The 22,037-nt window shown below is 37.4% G+C and overlaps 1 protein-coding gene across 1 annotated transcript; it reads left to right on the top strand.

The window, feature by feature from the left end:
• Positions 1-19: 19 nt before the first annotated feature.
• LOC120334299 (uncharacterized) lies at positions 20-19,906 on the top strand. The gene is made up of 11 exons (XM_039401774.2): positions 20-353; positions 944-1,299; positions 2,247-2,423; positions 4,709-4,810; positions 8,089-8,183; positions 10,133-10,235; positions 10,924-11,023; positions 11,479-11,598; positions 12,658-12,833; positions 13,955-14,120; positions 14,804-19,906. The coding sequence occupies exons 1-11, from the start codon at positions 20-22 to the stop codon at positions 15,199-15,201; spliced, it is 2,127 nt and encodes a 708-aa protein (XP_039257708.2). The 3' UTR covers positions 15,202-19,906.
• The last annotated feature ends 2,131 nt before the right edge of the window (positions 19,907-22,037 follow it).

Genomic DNA, 22,037 nt, shown 5'->3' with positions numbered 1-22,037 from the left:
TCAATTTCTTTAATTTGAAATGTCTGGGAGTGCGGAAGCCGCAGTCCTTCTGAACAATGATTTTCGTTGGAAAGAAGTTTGCGAATCTCACGCTTCAATGAGCGCGTGCAAACTCGCAACAGCGCTAACGAGTTTGCTGTTGGAGTACAAAGCTTGTGCGAATATTCAGGCGATTTTAACACAAATTAAAGATCATTATGACGAACATTTTCATGCGTGTTTCGATAGCCAGTTGAAACATATTGGAGACGAAAATAATGAACAATATCAGCATGGTTACGATGGACTCACGACTGGATTTAATTCAAATGAAGATTCGTTAGGAAAGCATAGAGGGAGAAGCAAGTCTGAAGGTAATATTTTCATGTATTCACTTGTTTTTTGATAGAAACAAGGCTCTATGTAAACAGTCACTGACATGTAGGGAGAAAGTAATTTTAGTAGTGAAGTCTCTTTCTGTTTGGGCATTTCATACATTTGTACTTTTTCTTACGCAACATTTACATATTTCTATACTGAACAAGAAGGCTCTGAAGAAGCCACAGATATCTAAGGAGCAAATATTTTTCAAAGGACCGTGGTCGTTTTGGTTCTGCATTAACTATCCATATTATTACACACTGGGTTAGGTGGTGTGCATGGGATTTGGACCTCAAGATTTTTACTTGCAGTGCAAATTTATAAATCGACCGCTTTAATCATTGTGTCTATTACATTACAATTTTCTTGATTCTTTATCTTGTTCTGTAAAATTTAACTAATTTTTTGTCTATCAAAAAAAAAATGATTGAAAGGACTTTTTCAAATGGTTATATTTCAAATTAGTCCTAAATCAAAAATTCACTGAATCATATAATCAATTTAGAATGTATTTAAATATTCAATTTGTTTTGGATGTCCTTCTCCATCAATGGATATTACCAATATGAATTTGTGTTTTTAGGCAACTGGATGACTGGCTTATCAGTTAACAAAAAGAGGATTTCGAAAGCCAGCGAAAATAATTCGTCAATATTTGAAAATGAAATCAGCATGCCAGAACGACGGCGTAGCATGGACAGTATATCAAACCCCAGTACGACAGATTCTAAAAAATCTGCAAAATCGAAGTTACGACGCGGAATATCGCTTCGTACGAGCCTAAAATTCCGTAAATCAAAAGGAGTAACTCTTGATAAACCTTCAACACCGGAACCAGACCCGATTTCGAACAGTGACGCTTCTCTGAACGAAAAACCTAATTTTGTTACTTCAGTTTTGAGGAAGTTTCGACCTAGTTATAAAAGAAGATCATCAAAGGTAATTGTGATTTAAATGCTTATATTTCAATGGAATATTTGGCCTAGCCCAGTGGCCCTTCTCCCTTTCTCTATTTTAGAACTCTTTATTCAGCGTTCCAGAAATATGTGTGCCAATATGGAGGTAACTAATTTTGTTCGCCTACTTTACATCAAGGTGTGTAAAGAGACTGAGGCCTATGGACAGGGGGTATATTCACTTGGCTATCATATACAGTCCCAGACTTGTAATAGAATTAAAATAAGGAAGTAAGTTTTTGTATAAATCATTCCTAAGGTCAAGAATTCAAAATATGGGATCTTCATTATTTCAAATTGATTCAAATATTCAATCCACATCTTTCAAACTATTAAATGAGTCTTATTAGGCTATGTCATTTCTCCTATCCTGTCTCAAACACGCTTTGTGTTATTTTCTATTCTGTATTAGGATCTGTATTAGGCGCGGCGGTGTGGCTCAACGGGCTAAGCGTTAGGAATACGCTCGCCACCGCACCTCTAATTACTCTGCGTGGGTTCGCAGGTTCGAATCCCATGCAGGGATGGTTATGTGCGAGAGGATTGCTGGACTTCTCGTCATCGTTGGGTGGTTCACGTACCCGCTGGTCGGTTAGGGCTTCCTCCACCACCAAGTCCATGCTTCCGAAAACAAACATAATAACTAATCCCATACCCGACTTGGAATGGTAACCGGACGAGAGGCCGTGGTTCGCCATATGGATAAGCCGTCTTATCGGCTTTCCTCTCCCCATGATAAATATGTAAATCCTATCCTATTAAGATCTTTCTAACAGTTAGACTTATATTAGGTTAAATGTTATGTGCTTTGTTTATGAACATTGGATTTATACAAAGACACTCAGGTTGGCGATTTGTAAATATTCTGCTCACCAAACTTCCCAACAAATCTGTGTTACTATCAGTTCAAATAATAATTCATTTTTTCAGAGTTTTGGATCTTCAGAAAAATGTGATCCTGGAAGTATTACAAAGCATGAAGGCATAATCAGTTATCTAACAGTAACCAACTCAAGTGCCGGCGACACTCTTGATTTCCAAAGAGCGAGACTCGTGCTCAGAGACATCAAAGTTGGATACCAAGTGGAGTTATACACCCCATGCAAAGTAAGTTGGTTTATTTGTTGCAGGGCTGTAGTTCAGAAATTTCCACTTTTGTACTCTAAATAAGCAAGCGTTTTTTGACCAAGGGGGTAATTCTGTTTCTTCATGCAAGGTGCATCTTGAAAATTAACAGAATTGTGTTAAACATAACTAACATATGAATATGTGATTAAATATTTTACATATTGTAATAATTTTAGAAATGTTTTATTGTTTCTTGTTTTAAATGTTGTGTATGTGAATCAATAAATTAATGTCTATGTCATATACATTTTTTTTTTTTTTTTATTCTTTGTTTTTTTATGTGAGTGCGCCGTGAGTTTTTTCCCTGATAATTTGGAGTTTCAGTTTTTACTCAATTACTGATCAAAACATCATTATAATCATGGAGTTTATTTCTGTTCATAGCCTATTGAGTTATTTCAATTTTTTCAGTTTGAATCTCGAGTAAAAACTTTCATCAATATTTCTAGCTGACATATAAACCTTTTAATGTTAATATATTCGTGAAGTTTTTTTCAAATTTCTTGAAAATATCTTAGCTGAATCTTACATTTGAAGTTGCATAAAAATTTTGAATTTTTTTTTTAAATTGTTGCAACACTAGTGCAAAAGATTTGCAGATTTTTTAATTTGAATTCTCTAATGAAAACAATATTTTAAGCTGAATTCTAGTTACATTCAACATCGCTCACAGTCAAATTTCAAAAGATTTTCTTTAAATTGCCGCAACCCTAGTGCAAAGGATTTGCAGCAAACCCTTATTTAACACAATGATCTAAAAATAAACTAATTTGAATTTAATCCGAGTTTTGTAAAGTTTATTTATTTAAAGTCGGCATCTACCGGTATGTCAAAAGGGGTTAACTTTATTACTCATGATCGAGCACGGGTCTTTGTAAAAACATACTCATTGTACCTTTGGCCCATGTTTGGTCTTTAGTAGTTTGAAACGATAGATTATTATCTTGAATCCAAGTATTTCAAATTGTTATTTAATAAACGTACTCGCGTTTACATTTCGTCTGGTGAAACGAGTTGTAATTTTAAAATTAGCGGTCGTTACCTTAGAAATGATAAAAATCGTGTAATACTAAGTGCTTTCTGTATTATATTTTTGAATATGGAACATCGGATATATTATGAAATATTGTATCTCAACAAAAAAAATTGCAGAACTTTTTTTAGGGTGCAATACCTTATTAATGTCTAAATGCACTCTGGGGATAAAATTTTTAAATACAGAATTTTGAATATTTTACACACATTCTGAAACATATAGGATTTTGTTCTAGCTATTCAGGTAATTTTTAAATTATTCTGAGATATTAGTTACCAAAGGTGTTCAGATGATATACAATCATATTTAAAATGAAATATAAATTTTAAAATTTATGATTTTTGTATTACAATAATTTATATTAAAATTATTTGAAAAAACTGAAATTCTCTTAGTATGATACTGACACTGTTTTGAGTGGTCTAGTTCCCAATCAATGTGTCACGATTAGGACTGGGAATGGTTAACCGGTTAATCGGTTAACCGATTTTCGATGGTGAAGGGTTAAGATTTTTTTTAAAAGTCAACTGACATCTCGGGTACAAATCATCTTTATAATGTACAATTCTTTCAAAAATGATAACGAAAGAGCAAATTTATCTCTTGTGGCGTTTAATTCAAAAGAACATCACTAACTGTATTTATAAGGACCCAATAAATGTGGAAAATAATTGAAGTACCAAAATTGCTGATTATAAAAATTTGACAATAATTAATTATGAATCAGTTTTCGGTCGAAATTTATTGTTCACAATTTTATTTCAAAATCGTATATTCAATGTCAACCAACAAGTGCTTAGCTGATGCTGCTTTTCTTTATATATCTCAGAGTAGAATTTGCACGTAGAACACTGAAAGTTTGTCACATATATTATGATATTTAATAACGGAATCAGGTTTTACCAAAATACTTTCATATGTCCTAACCACGCTGCATATCTCTTGCAGCAAAGCGATCATGAAACTGTTTCGATTCGTGAATAATTTTGAGCGATACCGGTATATGATCACCATAATTGCTTTGTAACCATTGTGACCTAAAAAGCTAAAATTATAAATTACTACATGAAAAGTCACGCTGCGGTTAACTGGGTAACGGGCAAAGTGTTTTCCTGAAATTCCTGCGCTAGTCACGATGCAAAACTCGGTTGCCTGAAAATTGTCATGGTTAAAAAATTTGCAGCACTTATTTTGTTTTTCTAAGTAACGCCAGAGTTCTATTCTACAGAGTGAAAAACCAAAGATCCTGATCAATGGTTCAGATATAATTGAAATCAGAAAAACCAACGCTCTGGAAATGCCGGATACAGACTATGCGTTTGTTGTAAAGGTCAGTAATGATTATATTTGTTACATGTTATAGTAATGTTTAGGTGACGTTCATCAGGGCTTCCCAAACTAGGGTTCGCGACGCTGCGGAGGGGTGCACAGCGAATTTAGGGGGTCGCAAAATGTACACAAATTTCACAAATACTGTATCGATCGATTTTTTAGACTTTTGATTCGAAATACAATTATTGAAACTAGTGCAAAAACATAAATTTCGCAGACTCAATATAATGCAGACTTGAGAGGGGTCGCAGAGAGTTTTAATATATTGCAAGGGGTCATGTGCTGAGAGTTTGGGAATCCCTGATGTTTACAATTGGATTCACTATTTATTTTTGTTGTCGTATTGACTTTCTTAAGTCTCCCGACAAACGGCATTTACTGGAATGCACAGTGTTCCCTCTAAAGTGTGCGCGTGTGCGCGCACACACAGCTTTCAGAGGCTGCGCACACGCATAGATTTACTGCGCACAGACGTATTTCGATGTAATGTAACAATATTCTCGGTTAGCAGGTTGAGAAAGTTTGTTGTTGGCCCACCCATTACCCGGTTAGAACGCCAAAATTTCTTCATTGGTTTTTGCACAAATATTAGTCATTTCCACCAAAATTTCTGCGCACACATACTAATGCACAATATGTAATATAGGACTAATGATTTGGTTTCTGCTGGACCACTATTTATCTTTCCATGCATATACTGCAAGGATGCTGTAGCAAGAATGAAGATAATTATTTTAAGTGATTCAAGAGTCTTGCTGCACACTAACAATATATATTTCTGTAACGTTTCGTCTGACTAAGGTTAAACTTCCCCAGTGTGCAGCAGGTCTCTTGGTGTAATAGCCTATTTAATGTGTTCAAATTGCGAGGCCTTGTTCAACGAAGAATGCATAGAAGTTTGAATTTGGAAACACAGAAAATGTATTTTTGTAAATTTTTCAAACATTTTTTGCAAATTTTGAACGTCTTTTTGAATGCTATCAGACTTCTCCATTGTATCGTTTTGCAATACCATTTGAAATACTTCCTGAATCGTTCTAGTTCCCCATGGCTGTGGTTCTAGGAATTGAAGTCGCACCTTATATTATTTTAATATTATTTCAAAACGTATTTGTAATAGCAGAATACGTCGTTGGCTATTACAGGGGTAGGGGAACAACAAGGGGGGGGGGGGGGCAATGCGGGACACCCCCCCCCTTTATTCCTAGTTTTATTGTAATTTGTGCAAACATAATGGAATTCGAGGTCTACTGATTAAAATAACACTATAAACACCACTGGAATGATAAAAAAAGGAGGGGGGCATGTGTGCTAAACCCTTCAGACAATGGCCACAAGCCATAAAATTTTCGTATTCACTAGAGCCGAAGTAAAGATGCATAATTCATTGAATATGACCCAATATAAACTACATATGATATTTGAAGTTTGAAACATTATTTTGTGGTCAACGGGGATTACAACATTTATGATTCATTAATCTGCAAAGACCAAATTTGTATTTTATTAAGTGGTGGTTGAGGAATTTTCATTAAAAGTAAGCCACAGATCTGGTGTTTTTCATTATTGAATCATTCGTCAAGTGGTTTCTGTAATCTTAATGATTTTGCAACTTTATTATTAAAATGTCAGTCAAATTGTGGTTATGTAATATTTGTTCAGTATAACGCAATATTACTTGTGTTGCGAGATAACATTAATTTTGTAGAAAAATTGGGTCGCTCAAAAAAAGATTGGGAACTGCTGGTTTAGATCATAGGTTCTTAAAGTGCCCCATAATTGTTAGTTAAATTGTGGTTGTGTAATATTTGTTTGATGTTGCGAAATATCACTTCTATACCAAATATTCGGCTTTTGTTAACTCATGGTACATTATCTTTCTGTGTTACAAATTATGGCTCACTGAATGGAGTATTTTAAATTTCTTTTTTATACGACATGTTTTGCTCCGAACAAAGCACCGAACAAGCAGCCACTGGTATTAGGATTATGTAGGTGTTGTCTACCCAATTTTATTTACACTTTGAGTGAGGTGGAGGCTGGATGGCATGGGTTTTGCACCCGGGATGTGTATTCTGTGATACTATTCGAGTGACAAATTTTAGTGGTCGCGAAAGGCACACCAACTTCACACAAAGCTCGATATTTATTGAAACTAGTGCAAAAAATAAATCTTACGATTTCGAATATGCTCGGAGTAGCGGCGCGCTTGCATAACAATGCCGGCTTTGATTGTTAGACCCAAAAAGTGGCGTGTTTTCAAATCACCCGCGGGTCGCGCAGAAGTATCTAGCGGGCCGCATGTTGTGCAGGCCTGGTCTAAGGCTTTTAACCGCTAGGCCACCAACCCACTCTCCCACCCCCATGGTCCCCCACTCCTTATCCCACCCATACCATTAAAGCCACCAATAATAACAGGACTCTGATAACTAAAACAGATGACAAATATTCTGTAACTTATCGTCTAAGCAAAATCCGATTTGTGATAGTGTGCAGCAGAACTATTGAATTGCATAATATGGTATTTTTGTTCCTGCTACAGCATCTTTGCATTATATGCATACTGATCCACTAGCATAAAGACATACCATATTATGCAATTCAATAGTTCTGCTGCACACTATCACAAATCTGATTTTGGTCAGACGAAACTCCACAGAAATACAGTTGTGTTGGCGTGCAGCGGGACTCTTGCATAGTATGGAATTTTTATTCCCGCTACAGCATCTTTGCATTATATGCATACGGATCGGGGCTCCCGAAGTATGCGAACCAAGATGGCGGACATCGGAATGTACTAGGTTAGGGTTAGGCCATAATTTTAGGTATAAATACTACGGGAGGCTCTTAGCTAGTCTTCGAACTGATAATAGGACTAAAATACGGAAAATTGGAAAAAAATTATAGCCTAACCCTAACCTGTTACCCATGTTACGTTCCTATGTCCGCCATCTTGGTTCGCATACTTCGGGAGCACCTACGGATCCACTAGCGTGAAGGTAACCGCAGCGTAACCTCTACTATAGTTATAAATTTAAGTTAGACATTAAAACCTTAGTTGCCACTCTCGATACCCTCTTCAGTTCCCTGTGGCTTCTCTTTGCGAGTAAAATTATGTTCGCTGATTCTAATCCTATGTCCATCACCTTACTCAGATTGGATAGCAAATACCAAGGCAAATAAAGCCCTTTTTATAGCCTTTTTCGTATTGACAGGCCGAAAAAATGATTAGTGAGCACCAAATAGCCAAATTCAAATTATTTTTTTTATTTGCAGTCCAACACAGAAGAATATGTCATCAAGACGTCGAGGAAGAATGAACTTTCGCAATGGCTGACTGAGATTCAAGACTTGAGTTCCAAATATGGAAAGTATGTTCCCTTCTCTACTTTTTTATGAGAGGACCTCTCACACAAAGGCACCACAAAAGCAGTATAAGCAAGTCAATCTGGATTTGAGAGAAGTGGGGCAAAGCCCTGGCTTAGGAAGGGGAGTTAGGGACGGAAACCCCAATTTTGAAATAAATCAGACATAGCAGTTTTTCTCAGCCTGAAACGCCCTTTAGGCCCTCGAGGCTACTGAAAACTCACCTTTTACGCCCAGACTCGCTAGCTGTTATGGTCTAACTTAGCAATTAAAAATTCAGGAACCTCACCTACCCTTTGAAAAATCCAGTCATGGCTGTGAATCTGGAGAATCTACAATTGGCTATCGACTGGGAAACGAGAATATCGGTCAGAGACCGAAGTCTTATTGATCGAAAGTTAGGAGATCCCCCAAAACAGCGCTCTTACTCCTTGACACCTTGTGTTCCATCATTAATTAATAAATAACTCGCTAATTATACGACATAATTCATCCAAAATCAATAGGCTTCTGGTCTGAGATAAGATGAATGCACATGCAAAATCTGGAGCAGATTCAATCTCGCTTTCGTGAGATATCGCGTGCATCTAACAGACAAACAGACAAATACCTATCAACATACTTACCGATTAAAATCGATAAGTAATAAAGTTAGCAAATTAAAGTTGTTTTAGGACTCGAGAATGAAATGTCTCTCACATATTTTCTTGAATGTCTTGAAAATAAAGAATAATAAATATTGTTCTAAAGAAGGATTAGTATACACTCAAGTTTTGCAGTCTAAATTTGGTTTCCTAGAGCAGGGCTACTCAACTATTTTTACCGAAGAACCGCATACAAAACTTCAAAATTATTTGGAACCGGTATTTCCAGAAATTATATTTCGGCATCCCTAAACAGGCACTTCCTCGGCCGACTAATATTTATTAGGTCTGGAGGATTGTTTATTATAGCGTTATAGTTCTTTTCGTATATATTTAAACCTATAAAAGTGATTTTATAAAAGAAAGCTTCAAATGTGGGGCTAATGATCCAAAATAAAGATTTAGGCGCGGTCCGAATCGAATACCCGAAAGGTCCGGATTCGGGCCGCGGTCCGCCAGTTGAGTAGCCCTGCCCTAGAGTGTGTAGCTAGAGTCTTGCCCGGAAGCCGGAAAATCGACCTTCGAATCCTCGCCCCCTCCTGAACCCTGACTCCCCTGACTGGGAATTGAGATTAGCAAAATAAATTGGTTTTTGGGACTCTTTTTAAAAAGAAATGGGTACTCCTGAAGTATGCGCACCAAAATGTCGCACAACCTGAACCCTGACCTGGTACTGAGTTCAGGTTGTGCGCCATCTTGGTGCGCATACTTCAGGAGGTCCAAGAAATGTCTTTCACATATTTTTTTGTCTTGAAAATGGGTAATAATAAAGATAGAATTAAATAAAGCCTTGTACACACACACCAAGTTTTGCAATCAAAATTTGGTTCCTAGAGTCTGTAGCTAGTCTTGCGTCAAAACTTCTCAATCCAGAGCTAATTGTCAAGCATAAGAGTGAGGCATTTTTGGTGCAGTTTATTGAGTGATTCCACAGGACAGCTTTGTTCCAATGTTCTCAAATCCCCTGTTTGCATGTTCAAAATCATTTCCATTTCAAGTTTTATCTCTACTCATAAATATACAAGTTGTCCAAACAACTGGTATCCATGAATACCTGCCCACCAACTCATTTCATTTCTATTACTTTGCATAGTTTTTGCAATACAAATTCAAAAAGTGTCAGATTCCCTTAGTTGGATGAACCATATACCATGTCCCAGATTAAATTTCCCCCAAATCTAAAAGGAAATAAGAAAGCCATATTGTACATCTTAAATTAAACAAACACGAGAGGTATTGAGGAAATTGACAGTAAACCTGTTTTGTGTTTTCTTGGTTTGGCAAATAAAATAAACTCTCTCTTTTTCAAGGCATGAATGCCATAAACACCTTTATGTTCCAATGAATGTGAAAGAAGCCGCAAGTAATGATGGATCAGTGGAAAGCCAGGGGGATGGAGATGACTCAAGAAAGGTTTGGAATTAGTGATTACTTACAAGATGGTTTGGGTCTCGTACCGCAGTAACTTCTAGTGGGTGTGGCGTAACAATTTTTGCATATGTTAGTCATTCCTAACCCCTACCTACTCATCCAAAAATTATGTTACTATGACATCATAGTTGCGTGATACAACCTGCTGAAATATACAGATGGTCGTCCAAAACATGCAGACAATCACTCAAAGTCAAGCAAGTTATTTCTCGTTGTAGCGATCCCGATATGAGAGAGATCGCTGGCGTTAGTTATCGTCGACGAAGATGCTTTTCAGGCGATCGTATCTATACTTGGGCAAGCGGTGACGTTGTAGGGAGGTAATTTTTGAATAACATGTACAGGTGTCGGGTTAGGAAAATTATATGCAAAAAGGCTTAGGGCAAGCCCATTACAGGTACTTCGACGTTTTAAAACCTTTACTATGGGCAAGGCATGCAAGCGTTCACTGATTTGTAAAGGGCTTCTGTTTAAAACAGCGATTGGTGTGAGATTCAAACCTGCAAACGCATGCATGGTAATCAGAGGATAGAAAAATGCGGGGACAGGTGTATTCCTTACGCTTAGCACGATGTACCACATCGAGGAGAAGTTTCGCTATCCCTGTGCCCATCTATCCCATTTTATGATATCATGACTATGAGTTTAATCAACATTTTTGCTTTTCCAGAGCTCTGGCAACAATCTGACCCCACCATCAACAGATTCAGCATTACTTACAGGAGGAGAGGAACACGGTGACGGAATAGATTTTGTTACAACTGTCTTGTGTAAGTTTTATATATCGTCATAGGATAGAATTTATCCCAGGAGAGAGCAAAGTCGATAGAATGGCTTAATCATAGGCAAATCACGGCCTCTTGTCCGGTTATCAGTCCTTGTCCGGTAGGGGATTAGTTAGCCAGTTATTTGTTTCAGATGCATGGACCTAATGGTAGAGGAAGCTGTAACCGACCAGTGGTTAGTGAACCATTCTACATTGTCGAGGAGTCCAGCGATCCTTTGACGTATAATTATCTCTCGCGTGATTTGCACCTACGAACCCACGCAGGGTTGTCAAAAGTGCAGTGTCGAGCATATTCATAATGCTTAGCACAATGCACCATACCGAGTAGCCCATAACCTTCTTAGAAATGAGTCTCATTTACTTCTGAGTAAGTGAATGACTTTGCTTTGAGCTAATTCCATGAAAACCAAAACTGAAGAACAAACTATTTACTCCTAGTGGGCAACTGGGAAACAACAATGGCGGAATTGGGAATCCGTAATCAGTCAACCGAAGAAGAAGAGGGCGGAGCTTTAGACGAGGAGGCGGAGCCAGGAGCAACAGCTGCCCCAGTGCCAGGCAAGTAGCTGTAGTTTTGCTCTGAAAGAGGCACATTACAAGTACTCCTGTAGTATGTGAACCTAGATGACGGACAGCGGAACGTAGTATGTGTACCAGGTTAGGGTTAGGCCATAATTTCAGGTACAAATACTACGGGAGTCACTTGGCTAGTCTCCGAACTCGTAACAGAACTAAAATAGGGAAAATTGGAATAAAATTATAGACTAACCCTAACCTGGTACACATACTACGTTTCAGTCTACGCCATCTTGATTTACATATGGTACCCAAGTATCTACTTGATGTTACACCATTTAATGTATCTGCCATTGGAATTATATACCCAATCTATTAATTGTGATGTGATGTACTGTACACATACTTTTAACTTTAAACCTGAAATTGGTCATCTACAATGTGAACATGCATTGCGTTAACAATTAGGCCAAGGGTGGGCAAGTTTTTTTGACCAGGGGGTCCACTTTTGGCTGACGAGTCATGTAAGTGTAACGTAAAAAGTTACATTTTATGAACAGAATTTTTTTTACAGTGTTACATAAGGAAAAATGGAAAACAATGAGCCCTGTGTCAAAACTATATTTAATCACAATCTAAACGAAATTCTTCAACAAAAACTTCAAAATTTGGTTTTAGTTTGGTTGTGTCAACCTAAAATCAGGCGGGCCTGATTGAATGACCATGTGGGCCGGATTTGGCCCGCAGGTTGTAGTTTGCCCATAACAGCATTAGGCCACAAGAATCCACTTTTTGCGTAACACACATATTCCAACCCCAGCGTTGAGCACTAAAATCAAACTTGACACCCTTTATGTTTCTTACTAGTGGTGATTTGTGCCTTAAAACCAAGCAACGCATTAAACAGTCACGACATTTGACCTTGCTGACATATAATGTTCGTCCTCTAATAGCATTGTGTTAGCATAGCATGGTGTTTTGATTGTAATTTCATTCATTGGTTTGTGCTTCTTTTAGACTCTTAGATGACGTTTGAGCTTAGAGTTTAAAATTGTTAATTTCTTCGTTAGGTGAACCATACCTTATATTTTTTCATTACAGAAGGCCCGCCAGACCTTGATCAGTTTCCATGGTTTCATGGGAAGTTAACTAGACTCAATGCAGCCGATCTTGTTCTCCAAGGAGGCTGTCGACATCACGGAGTCTTTCTTGTACGACAATCAGAAACAAGAACTGGTGGATACGTTCTTTCATTCAACTTTCAGGGAAAAGCAAAGGTATGTAAAGGAGAGCTTAGATTTAAATTGAACTTTAGTTAAACTAGTCCGAAGACTGAATAATTTAAAGCAGGGGTCGGCAATCTTTTGTCGTTCACGGGCCAAAATTAAAGGTTGCAAGACATTGGTGGGCCGCACATATTTCTAGAAAGTTGAAAACCGAACGGATGATGCTTTTTATAATAAAAAGAAGTAGGGATACATCTCTCGAATAGACATAGATTTATTTCCTCATTCGAACCATTTGCATTTAGCATCAACTTTTCTGCGTTTTGTTGTCATTTGTCTAATTATAATTAAATTATTGGCTCAATAAACGAGTACTTGTGAATTTATACTTGGTAGATTATAATATAATCTGGTCTACACTTGTCTTACAATAAATTCTGTTACGTACAGATATAATCGTCGAAACCCCTGTTTTGTTACTATAATTCAGTGAGACGTCACAGGCCGGATTATAGTACTCCGCGGGACGGATCCGGCCTGCGGGCCGTAGGTTGCCGACCACTGATCTAAAGTGTACGTATAATAAAAAAATATTACGAATGAAAGCAGAGGAATAAATGCATTATGGTCAAAAAAACGCAATTTACTTAAAATTATGAGTTGCCTATTTTGACTCACTATCCTTCCTCTAGATGTCTTCATGCTAGTATGAGTATAATGCAAGGATGCTGTAGCAGGAATAAACAAGACTTATAAGACCCAACTCTCTAACAACTCTACCAGGGGTGCGCAATATTTTTGTCGGTGGGTCATATATCATCAACTTCAGGCATCTAGTCTGGCCACACATGAAAAAACAGTTAATCCATGCCGGATTGGCAAGAGAAGAAAATGTGGCTACACTTACTTAGCCTTGGGTAATAAAGACACTGTACAAAACGACGAAAGATTTAACGCAGCGACGACAGCAAAAAAATATTATGTAGTTTTATCGATGTGAATGACTTTTTCAACATAAACTGTCGGATTCAAATATTATGCTGGATGGGGGAAAATCTGAGTGTTGACAAGGGCCCCACTGGCACACTTGGTGGGACAGGTTGTGCCCCGGGACCTCCTATTACACACCCCTAAGCTAGACTAATTAAATACAACTTTCGTTTGTTTTACAGCACTTACGATTATCCATTGGAGACGAAGGCCAGTGCCGAGTCCAGCATCTTAGATTCAACACAATATTCGATATGTTGGAACACTTCCGCACTCATCCTATCCCTCTCGAATCTGGAGGATCAACGGACGTTTGTTTGACGGATTTCATCATCAACGAAAAATGTGGTGAGTAGGGCTATCAAGTTGATTCAAACGAAATTTGAAATTGATAGTGATTTAGTCATGAATTTCCAAAGGGAGGGAGGGGGGTCTGAAATCTATAATTGGCGAGTTAGACCATATTAGCCGGAAGACGTGTGTTTTCAAGAATCTTTAGGGCTAAAAAGCGTTTCATGCGGTGACAATTTGCTATGTATTATACAGAATTATGCTTTTTTACATTTCAAAAGGGGGTTCCGACCCGCCTTTTGGGTCCACCACCCCTTTGGGTACGCCCCGATTGCGAAGGATCGTGTTTTTACTGACGTGTACTGTACTTCCATAATTCCGTATAGTTTCCGAAGTTCTTGGCATTCCTGAGCCTGTCCATTACTTAGCTCAAAAGTGAGTAATAATAGTAGAGCACAATAAATGTAGTTGCCCTTGGCAATCTAGTGATGCGAGTAGCTTTTAAGTACCGATTAAAATCGATAAGTAATCACTGCCACTAGGCGAAGAGTGGGCAAATTACGGCCCACGGACGGGCTAGTTCTTTGTAAATAAACTGTTTTTAATTCATAGTTTCATATTTAGTTTCGAGCCCAGTAATCAAGTCTATTACTTGAAAGTAATTGCCCATTCCTGCACTAGGCTGCATGAAACTTCTTGCACTAACATATATAAATCCTATTACAACATTTCTATTTCAGAGAAAAACAAGAAAGTCGCAGTATCAAGTCAACCACCTTCACTTCACGCATCAACAACAAAAATTGAAATTGAAAATTTAATCGTTGATTTGGAAACGATCCCACCGGAAAATAAAGACGTTACATTTTTACAAGTCAACAATAGGAGCACTTCTTTACACAGTGTGGAAACAGAAATACCAGAGAATGTAAACTCCATTTTGCGTCCGTTTTCTGAGACACCAGGCTCTATTTTACGTCCTTTTTCAGAGCCGGGTATAAGTAATACTTTAACAGACGGGCCTAATCATGTAAACCATCAAGTTTCAGAACTGGAAAATGGGGGTGCTGGACTTCCCCCTACAATTCCCCCCACTCAGCACGTGAGGGCGATAGAGAACCATTACGCTTTCAGTTAAATTTTGTCACAAAAATTTATTTAAAAAAATTTCATAAAAATCAAAATAAAACTATATATTGCCACAAAACCAAATAACATTTAAAAACATTGCACAGAATAAATAAATAGTTAGTATAATTATATATTAGTTTTGATCGCTTCTTGCAGTCGTTCCCTTCAACTTTTTTTTTCATGACCGACGTCTTTACAAAGCCCCGCGACTCATTAAAATAAAAATTATCTGTTGGAACTTATACATAATGTCATATTTGAGTTACCGCCTAGTTGCACATTTCAACGCTACTATTGTTGAGTTTTATTAATGCCATTATTGCTTCTTTGGACATTTAGAAAATCGGCCAAGTTGGTATTTTTATAAGTAATAACTTATAGTAGATAATGAATAGCTCGCAGGGCCTCTGGGCTTCTCTCGCAATGCCTGAGGGCTTCGCAAGGAGCACGTGGATAATGCTCTCGCTATATTTTTAATATTTTTGTCACTAAAAATTGCACTATAGATTGATCGAATTTGGTTTCTCTCTATTTTTTTTTGTTGTTGTCCTAACATGAAAACTTTTGCACTAACCTAAACACAAATTGCATTTACTGGTAGTAATTTTTGGTTTCAAGGCTGTACTATATCAAGTGCTAGCCTGTAACTTTACCCAGAGGTGAGTCTTTGGCACTTCTGTGTGAGCGATTGTATTGCATCACAATAGTTCTACAATTCTCTTCAGAGTAAACTTGGTAAAAGTCCCTGAATTGTCTAGTTAAGAGCTATCGGTCATGCTTTTTACAGGGTGGCCATAATGTCGTGCACCGAGGTAAATCTCACAATCTATTAGAACGGGCAACCTGCGTCCCACGGGCCAAATGCCAATTTTGAATGATGTGCGGCCCACGAAACAATTTTTAATTTACTTTGATCTGGTACGTGTTAAAGTAATTCCAATCCCTTTGCATTACAAACCCTATACCAGACTCACAATTTATTATCTATGCCTATGACATTACAATGCTCTTTTTCGCCTGCAACTACTAGAACAGGGGTTCTCAACCTGGGGTTCGCGAACCCCCAGGGGTTCACGAGAAGATTCCCAGGGGTACTTGGATGACAGTCGAGTTTTTTTGTGTTTTTTTTTAAAAATATCCTTCAACAAAGGAAAACCAAGTAACTACCAGATGAAAATGCATGCCAATTGAAATTCAGCGTAGATTTTCCCTGATTGTGACGCAACAATGTGAAATGCCCGGCTTATCAGCCAAACTTTGAAATCTCAAAAGACAATGTGGGCAAAAGGGCAAACACATTAACATGAAGATTTAATTTAGTTACAGCAGTTGGTCAATAAATTGTCATTGCAGCAAGTTGTCAGTCAATATATCACATTTTTGTTTGGTGTCTGATTACTGGGGGTTCGCGTTGATTGTTTCGTGACTCGGGGGATACTTAACAGAAAAAAGGTTGAGAACCCCTGTACTAGGAAGTCCATGTTAAATAAAGATGAGGCCTGCGGTTTCACCCAGTTATTTGTATTTGGCCCTTCTGTATCAAAGATTGCACACCCCTGTTCTGGTTGGTGACTCGCCACATTATTGCTTACTCCCTGTATTGGGATGTTGATGGCAATACTAATTTCAGAATATTATCATGATGAATTAGAGAAGATTGTGTATTAAGATCAAACGATTCCCAAACGTTTTTGTATCTTTGGAATTTTGAGATTCACCTTTGTGCATGACTTTATGGCTACTCTATATATTCTTGACACAAATATACCAGGTGGCAATCAGGCGCTCCAGTATTATGTGTAACAATATGGAGGTAACTAATTTTCTTCGCCTACTTTACATCAAGTTGTGTAAAGGGACTGAAACCTATGGGCAGGAGGTATATTCACTTGTCTAACGCAGACAGTCCCGAACTCGTAATAGAACTAAAGTAAGGAGAATCGGGATTAAATTATGGCCTAGCCTGGTACACGCACTGCGGGAGTACCAGCAATCATGCGTTGTATATGCTCCACGACCTTTTTTGACGAAATTGCGATTTTTTATCGATTTCTTGTTAAAATTTTTATTGCCAAACTAGAACAATTGATGATTTAAGTGTTCATGACAGACATTTAAGTAGAAAAATTAAATATATTAGTACATTGTAAAATTGCCAAAATTAGATAATATCGTTAGCTGTCCATAAAGAATAGTTACACAAATATGGCTTGAGTGTCGCATGCCTAAAAATAATTAACCATTTCCTTTCCGGTCCTGAGTTTGTAACCTTGCGAGAAGCTGTTGCTTGCCATAGGCTTTCACATCAGCTTTTTTCCTCCTGGGATAGATTTTTAAAAAAAGTGTGAAACGTCTACGACTCAAAATGTATTTTGTGTGTGTAATGAATTTAATATCTTTCAGGCGTCTTTTTTATGTATTTCATTTGTTTATTTTATTAGGATATAAGGATTCGCAAGGTGCATAATTGTTTATTTTTGTTATTCAAGTCGCTAGTCAAGTGGAGTCCAGCGCCTCATTACAGGTCCCAAGGCGAGTCCAAATTTAGTCGTCGAGTCCGAACTCAGGTCTCAAGTCTAGTTCAAATTCACGTCTCGAGTCGCGTCCAAAATCAGTCTCAAATCGAATCTAAAATCAACTGCTGCCTATCTGATTCTATGTATTCTCTCAAAATCGTGAGAATTACGTTTTGCTCTAGTTTTAATAATTGTGTTTATTATCAAGAGTCCGAAAAAGTAGAATGGATATAGTATTTTATGTGAAATTAGTGTACTTTTTGAGACTCCTAAAATTCGTTGTGCGCCCCCTGCTGGTCGGGCCTTCTAATTTGGGAAGTCCTGATTCGGATAACTCAAGTAACTTTAAGTCTTTGATGATAAATAACGACTCTTACCCAACTTGTGCCCCCTCAACACTTATACAAAGTTCCAGTCCTATGATAGTAGATTTTTACTTTGTTGTTTTTAAATTGAGTTTCCATTCTTGTGCATTGAACTGCGCTTGCACAGGCACTGATAAGTAGAGAGCTGACTTTTCTGGAATATTCGAGATTGGGTTCGAACCTTCATAGCAAAGTGCTAGCCACAAGGACTAGGCCACTCAAAAAATGTTCAATAAGGCTGTTTTAAGAACTGTTCGGGGGAATGCCATGTGCTTTCAGCATTCATGTTCCCAGTGGCGGTTAGTACTAGAAAACCCTTTTGTGTGAATTCAGTGATTTTGCAAATATGTGAGATGCCTTCTGCTGACCATTAGGCCACCCGAGTAATGTACAATTAAGCTGTTTTATAATCTGGGGAATGCCATGTTCTTCTAATTTTTGTGTTCCCAATAAAATGGCTGTTAATACGACAAAACCCCCTATGTATTTTGTGTGAATTCAGTGATTTCGCTAATCTGTGAGACGCTGTTAAAAGTATCTTCTAGTTCAAAGAGTACTGGCTTTTGGCGAATACAGTAATTCATAAAGTCCTGTATTAAATTAGATAAAAGAACTTTGATGTGTGTTGCGCAACTAATGATGATGAGAATATAAAGGTGTATTGAATAAAGGAAACAAGACTTAATATAAACACAGATTAAAAAACAACAAACCAGGTCAATGGGGTCAATGAAGTCTTAAAAAAATTAAAATTGCAAAGGGAATTAATCGATACCATATATTGTTTTGGCCCTCACAGATGTATTAAATGAAGTAAAAATACCTATACAATTACTGATTAAACAAAAAACTTGGTTAAGATATATTGAGAACTGACTTCATAACAAAATTGAAATCGTGGAGAGGCTTTATTGACATCCTGTGTGTTGAGGAATGTCTTCATAACAAAATTGTAATTGGTTAAAATTCTGCTATTGATACTGTTTCCAATTTTTGTGGGGGTATGGCGGCGTTGCTTTGAGCAAACTTTATAAAAAAAAATCTGTTCATGAATTCATTCCTTAGATCAAGATTTATTTGGAACAAAATCTTATCAGGTGCTCGTTGAATTTTTATTTCAATTTCTCGTTTTTATTCACCATGTTTTTGTTAATAATAGGCCTATATAAGAGACTGTTTTGTATTTACCTTATGTGCTTTTTTTGTACCTTTATCATGAATCTAGAATGTTGAATTGTCTTTTCTCATATTTAAAACCCTCCCGAGTCTTGCGGTAAAAAATAGCAGTTCACTAAGGTGTATTTCCTCACGATAGTTTTACATAGTTTCAGTAACTCAGTTCAGTGCTGCGTAACTGCGTAACTTTGTTGAGAGATGAGTCCCTTTCACATCTGAGTGAATGCTCGCAACTTTGTTCATGGAGTCTCCTTAACTTATGAGTTATTGCGCATAACTTTGCCTGGAGATGAGTCTCTTGTACTTCTGAGTGAGTACCCATAACTTCGCTAAGAGATGAGTATCCTTTATACCCTGAGTGAGTGCCTGTATCCGTTTTGCTCTTCTCAAATGGAGTTTAATACCCGTTTAATCCCAATGAGTTTTTTGTACCTACATCGATTTACTTGAAGTATTCAGTCGTGTCAATCAAAGGAGTTTTTGCCTGTTGAAGCATCTGTTTGTCAATTGCCCAATGCTTTTAAATATCTGTTGTCGCTCGTAACTTTTGTTTCAATATTTTTCCTTTTTTCTTTTTTTGTTTATTAATCAATATGTTCTATAGTACTGCATTTATTGTTTTTTTGTTACAAATAAAGACAGTCATGAAATCAGGCGCTACTGCGCAGTTTTTTTGTGTGTGGCACGAATAATAACTAAAAACAGTGATTTCTCTAGGCTAATCAATTTTATCACTAATAACAAAATATTTACCACGTCCTAAATTTGGACCCCCTCCCCCCTAAAATAAAAAGGTGGGGAACATACTGCCCGGAAACTCTAGCTAGGTTAATAAGAGAGTGGCACTCACAAAGGTCGAATATCATATGAGAGTGTTCCCATAAACTAAAAATGTGAAGTGATGTACTCCGTATATCTCGGACATAATTTTTGAATGAAATAAATAATAGACATCGATAGATCTCTACCGTCAAGTGCTGGAATATATGGAATAGGGGTTCATGCAATTTTAGTGAACGTCCTAGCAAAATGGCAAGCGATGTAATAGCCAAAAAACCATACCTTCTGCAGCACGTGCTGAACAATCAAGATAGCATATTGCGAGTGTAATAATTGCCCTATAGTCGAGCAGTCATACCACGGGGGATAATTACTTCTTCTGGTAGTTTTGCCCGCTATTACGTCTTTGTTTATGACATTAGTTCTTGACCTGTGTTTCATGAAATATACTTTGCAGGATAGCTTTTGTGATTAGTTTGGGTGCTCCCGAAGTATGGGAACCAAGATGGCGGACATCGGAACGTAACATGGGTAACAGGTTAGGCGATAATTTTTTTTTTCAATTTTCCTTATTTTAGTCCTATTATCAGTTCGAAGACTAGCCAAGAGCCTCCCGTAGTATTTATACCTAAAATTATGGCCTAACCCTAACCTAGTACACATATTACATTCCGATGTCCGCCATCTTGGTTCGCATACTTCGGGAGCCCCTTAGTTTGAATAATTGGAGCGTTAATTAATTAAAGTTTGAGACCAGACCTTCCAGGGGGCCACATAGATAACTAACTGATTTTACTTTTCCCTTTACAATAACTTTGTTGAGTATGAATTGTTTGTTTGAACATAATAAAATTTGGAATCAGACAACCATAACAACAATATAAATACCACTGTAATGATAAACAGGGGTATTTATATAGATTCCGAAAGAGGGTCATAAGAGCTTGGTAATCACTGTTTTAGAGAATTATTTTCTGCCGCTGAGTATTTGAAGGCCTTTGCTTGATATTCGGTTCCGGAAGTTTTAGCAGAAAAGTTGTATTTATCCGTTTACATAGAAATTCCGATGGACGTTTTCAGAACCATTAAAATGATGTTGCTATTCGCATCTCAGTGGGACCGCGATTCAATGCTGGGGGACCGTAGTCATCTTATTTAAAGATACGATTTTGGTGTTCATCTTGAGAGAGAAGAAAGCCAATAAGACAGTTATGGTATTAGTTCTATTATTCGTTCTAGATTTCAGACGCGCGGACTCGAAGGTGAAAGAAATAGGCCATAAGCGATCAGCGAAGTTCAGCAATCGTTTTTCCCATAGTTATCCTTCACGGAACGAGTTCAGAGCAATCAAATGGTCGTATTGTTAATTTAATGTGGGTCGCGGTGGTTTGGGGTTTGAAGCATAAGAGCAGTTGTTTTCAACCAGCACTGTCCAGGGGGCTCGCAAGGTCACATTCGAATCAAAGCGTTTTATAATACAAAAAGGTCCTTCATATCATTATTATATTCATATTATGAATATTGTTTAAATATAATCGAATGCATGGGTACAATTCAATCATATAATAAGGTCGTTTCACTTCTAATCCGTGGCATATTCGATAATAAAAATAAAACAGATAGATTCGAATATTTATCTATGAAGCTCCCAAAGATATATGTACCAATATGGAGGTAACTAATTTTGTTCGCCTACTTTACATCAGGTTGTGTAAAGGAATGAAAACCTATGGGCAGGGGGTATATTCACTTGGGTAACACAGACTGTCCCCGAACCCGTAATAAAACTAAAATAAAGAAAATCGGAATAAAATTATGGCCTAACCCCAACCTGGTACACATACTACGGGAGTACCATGTACATAATTAAGCGTACAAGGGTTACTCAAGCCTCTGGAATGTTTCATTGGGATTCCGCTACACAAAAAAGGTTGCAAACCATTGCATTAGAAACGAAACTACCATGCTATCGCCAGATAGATTCTCGGGTACTCTCTAAGTATGTG

The sequence above is a fragment of the Styela clava genome, chromosome 15, assembly GCF_964204865.1.
Source record: "Styela clava chromosome 15, kaStyClav1.hap1.2, whole genome shotgun sequence".
In the NCBI taxonomy this organism is placed as follows: Eukaryota; Metazoa; Chordata; class Ascidiacea; order Stolidobranchia; family Styelidae; genus Styela; species Styela clava.
This window is presented reverse-complemented; position numbering and strand designations above follow the sequence as displayed.